The sequence below is a fragment of the Pinus tabuliformis genome, chromosome 1_1 (genome assembly GCF_031772625.1).
Source record: "Pinus tabuliformis cultivar Carrire ecotype Pingquan chromosome 1_1, CPIR1, whole genome shotgun sequence".
Lineage (NCBI taxonomy): Eukaryota > Viridiplantae > Streptophyta > Pinopsida > Pinales > Pinaceae > Pinus > Pinus tabuliformis.
In genome coordinates this window covers 605,310,702-605,314,562 of record NC_142297.1, presented here as the reverse complement: position 1 = coordinate 605,314,562, position 3,861 = coordinate 605,310,702, and the positions used below count along the sequence as shown (strand labels likewise).

The following is a 3,861-nucleotide window of genomic DNA, read 5'->3' as shown; positions in this document are numbered from 1 at the left end:
CTATTCTATTACAATAGTTTGTATATGATTTTTTGTTTACAAATTTGTGCATGTTTTGTTCATTTTTTTTACAGTATTCATGGCTTAATCAAAGGCAGTAGTTAGGGGGCAAAGGAAGGGCAAGAATTTCTCCATTGGAGATGCCCCTCCTCCCCCAATATCATCAGAGTCTGCTGCAAGTAATGTTGAGGGAAGAGGAGGACCTAAAGACAACATTGAAAAATATCCCTTGTGGAAATATGTCACAAGAGAGGATGGGACAAGCACCAAGGGGAAGGGAGGAGGCAATGTGCAATGGAGATGCAACTTTTGTCACATTGCTTTCAAAAGCACATATTTCCATGTGAAAGGCCATTTGTTGGCTTTACCAGGTTGTGGGATTGGAGCTTGTAAAGCTGTTCCTTTACAAAAGAGGAAAGAAATGGAAAAGGAGTCCAATGTTGGTATGGAAAATGTGGCTTCAAAATCAAGGAAACCCAAGAATGAAGACCCCCTTCCATTTTTGAGGAAAGGCACCACCAAATTTCCATTTGAGAGTTCTACTTTTGTTGGGGGACAAGCAGCAAAAAGAAGAGCAATTGCACTTGGTCCAATGGACAAGATTTTCCAAAAAGAGAGACGGGAAGAGCTTGATCTCACCATTGCCTTCTTCTTCTATCAAAACTTCATATCATTTAATGTTGCACACTCACCTCTATTTATTGAGATGTGCCGAGCTCTAACTCAAGGGGATCCATCAGGATATGTGCCTCCTGGGTCAGAGAAGCTGAGAACCACATTGTTGACGAAGGCAAAAAAATAGGTGCAAAAAATGCTTGAGCCTATTGTAGCATCATGGCCAACATCTAGGGTTAGCATTGTTTTTGATGGATGGACAGATCCAGCACGACACCTAATCATCAACTTCATGGTGTCTTCCTTGAATGGTCCAGTTTTCTTGAAAGCAGTGGATACACTTGGAGAATACAAGGATGCACAATTTATTGGTGAGTTATTTATTAAGGTCATTGAAGATGTAGGTGTTGATTCTTGTGTGCAAATCATTACAAATAATGCACCTGTTTGCAAGGCTGTTGGCATGATCATGGAAGCTAAATCCACAAGTGTTTTGGACACCTTGCATTGTCCATTCATTGAACTTAGCACTAAAATCCATTGCTTCTGATGTGCTTTGGATTGGTAACATTATTGAGGATGCACGACATATCCGTAACTTTGTGCAAAATCATACAAATTCCCTCACTATCTACAAGGAGTACACAAATCTATCATTGTTGAATATTGTTAATACATGGTCTGCCTCTTCATTCATGATGTTGAAGAGGTTAAGGGAGGTCAAGACCGCTCTTGGGTCCATCGTTATTTATGAGTTTTGGTCTTTTTGGAGAAAGACAGATCAGGTAGCCTCTAAAAGAGTGAAGGACACAGTGCTAGATGATGCTTGGTGGGAGAGGGTAGATCTAATTATTCGGATCATGGACCCTATCATTTCTTTGCTTCGATTTGCATATACAGACAAACCCATCCTAGGAGAGGTTTATGAGGGATGGGATTCCATGATTGAGTCTGTGAGGAGCATTATTCTACAGAGTGAGTGCCCCGAGTATGAGACATCAGAGGCCTTCTGTGATACTATATAGGATATTCTTGTTAGAAGATGGGACAAGAATTGTACACCTTTACATTGTTTGGCTCACTCATTGAACCCAAAATACTACAGCCATGAGTGGCTGAATGATGGACCTTCCCGCAGATTCCCTCTTCACATGGATGGTGAAATCTCACAGGGGAGGAAAGATGCATTCAGGAGGGTTTTTCAGGATAGAGCATTGCTTTATGAGGTGGAGGATGCCTTTGCAGAGTTTTCCATTGTCATTGGTCGATTTGTTGGATATGATGTGATTAGAGACAGGGGGGCTAAGAAGCCCTATTCTTGGTGGGCAAATCATGGGGCAAAAAGCCCTCCTCTTCAGCAGTTAGCCATGAGGCTCCTCTCTCAGGTGACTTCATCCTCTTGTTATGAGAGGAATTGGAGCACATATGGGAATTTGTATAGTGTGAAGAAGAGCAGGCTTGAGCAGTCCAAGGCAGAGACAATGGTGTATTTGCACACCAACCTTCGTCTTATTTACAGGCAGAGGGAAGAGTGGTTGAGGGGAAAGACAAAGATGTGAGATGTCTTTCCTGTTGATATGGGTCTGGACAACAATGTTAAGTTGGCATTGCCCAACATGGATCTCAATGATCCAGTGCTAGAGCTTGTTAGATTTGATGACATAGAGGGGTCATCCTCCACACCAGCAGATGCAGAGGCAATTGTGGATACAGGGGAGGAGGAGGATGCAAAGGAGAGCAATGGTGACCATGATGATGAGGACATTGATGCCGATTCTGATGATGACTCTGAGGATCGATGACTACCTATTTCCTTGTTGGTATGGATATCAACAAGGTTGCAAAACAATCTATTTCCAGAAAAACCTGTTTCAGTTGCTGGTGTTGGTATTTTTCCTGAGGCTGGTGTTGGTATTTACCCTGAGCACATGCCTCCACTTCCTGGACCAATGGCACCATTCAGGGGAAGACCTGAACCTGGTTTGTCTCCTGGAATGTATCCACATTATAGAGGACCCCTACAGGACATTTATCAAGGAGAACGGTTATCTCACAATGTTGATCGTCCAGGATTCCCTCCCAATGTGCATCGTCCTGTAGGTATGAATCGCAATATTGACCAACCACCACCACCAGGTCCATGGGCAGTGCAAGGAATGGGTGACGGCAGTGCACAGAGCATGACTGACTATGGAAGAGGATATCCACAAAGAGGAAGTCTGGGAAGTGGAAGTCAATCAGCTGTTGTTAGAAATAGGACTGTAGAGGTGGTTGTCCCAGAACGTGTCATTGGCTCTATATATGGGGAGAATGGCAGCAACTTAGCCCATATTCAACAGATTTCTGGAGCAAGCGTTATAATGAATGACCCTAGACCTGGGTCAACTGAAGGCCTTGTTATAATATCAGGAACACCTGACCAAACTCTCGCTGCTCAAAGCCTTGTTCAAGCTTTCATTATGAGTGGGCAGTCCTCACCATGATTGCCTTTAATTTTTGAAGACGAAGACAAAGAAGCTTGGAGTCGGAGAGCCAAAAATTTTACAGATTTGTGACCAACACTTCTAAAAACATTTGAGGACTCTAAATAGCGAGTACATTCAAACATTGCAGATTTAGCAATTGATCAACGGAAGCCAATTCAATTCTAATTTCCTGTGAGTGGGGGTTTTAACGGTTGACTGGGCCCATGGATATTTCTGAGGTTGAAACAAATTCAAGAAGATGATGAAACATCGTTTTTTTTATCCATCGAATGTTAAGAGATTACTTTTTGTTGCACTCTTTATGGAAAACGTCCTTGCTTATAAGCAAAGCTCTATTGTCATAGTTTACATTAAACTCTCAATTTTCGAACAGACAAACGAGTTCCTAGTGGTTAACTCTATTTTTGAAACATCAAAATTTGATGACAGGTTGTCGATTAAAAGGGAGACCCAGGTGAGTTTACTACAGAGAGAACTGAAGCGATCTGGTATTGGATCTGAATACTGTTGTGTCATCTACTCCATATGGCCGGGCAGAAGAGAAAAAACCCGGATACAACCTGTGGACCGATGAATGATTACCAGAAGAAGCGGCCGCAGGAGGACAAATATTGCACCAGGGACCTTTTGAGAGTGAAAATACCTGATTACTGTTTACAACAGTTAGAAGAAATTAAAAAGGATCTGAACTTCTGATTTAATGGACATGCAGTTGATTGGTTACTACCATCTGATCTCAAGGGTTTGATGGAGCTGCCAC

General features: G+C 42.3%; 1 protein-coding gene across 1 annotated transcript; it reads left to right on the top strand.

Annotated features, from left to right (window-relative positions):
* Nucleotides 1–2,523: 2,523 nt before the first annotated feature.
* LOC149214739 (KH domain-containing protein HEN4-like) lies at nt 2,524–3,248 on the top strand. The gene has a single exon (XM_089390954.1). It carries the CDS (start codon nt 2,544–2,546, stop codon nt 3,096–3,098), a length of 555 nt encoding a protein of 184 aa, XP_089247080.1. The 5' UTR covers nt 2,524–2,543; the 3' UTR covers nt 3,099–3,248.
* The last annotated feature ends 613 nt before the right edge of the window (nt 3,249–3,861 follow it).

Bases quoted from the DNA above. Each gene is read 5' to 3' on its own strand.
- LOC149214739 (XM_089390954.1), top strand. From the start codon at position 2,544: ATGCCTCCACTTCCTGGACCAATGGCACCATTCAGGGGAAGACCTGAA.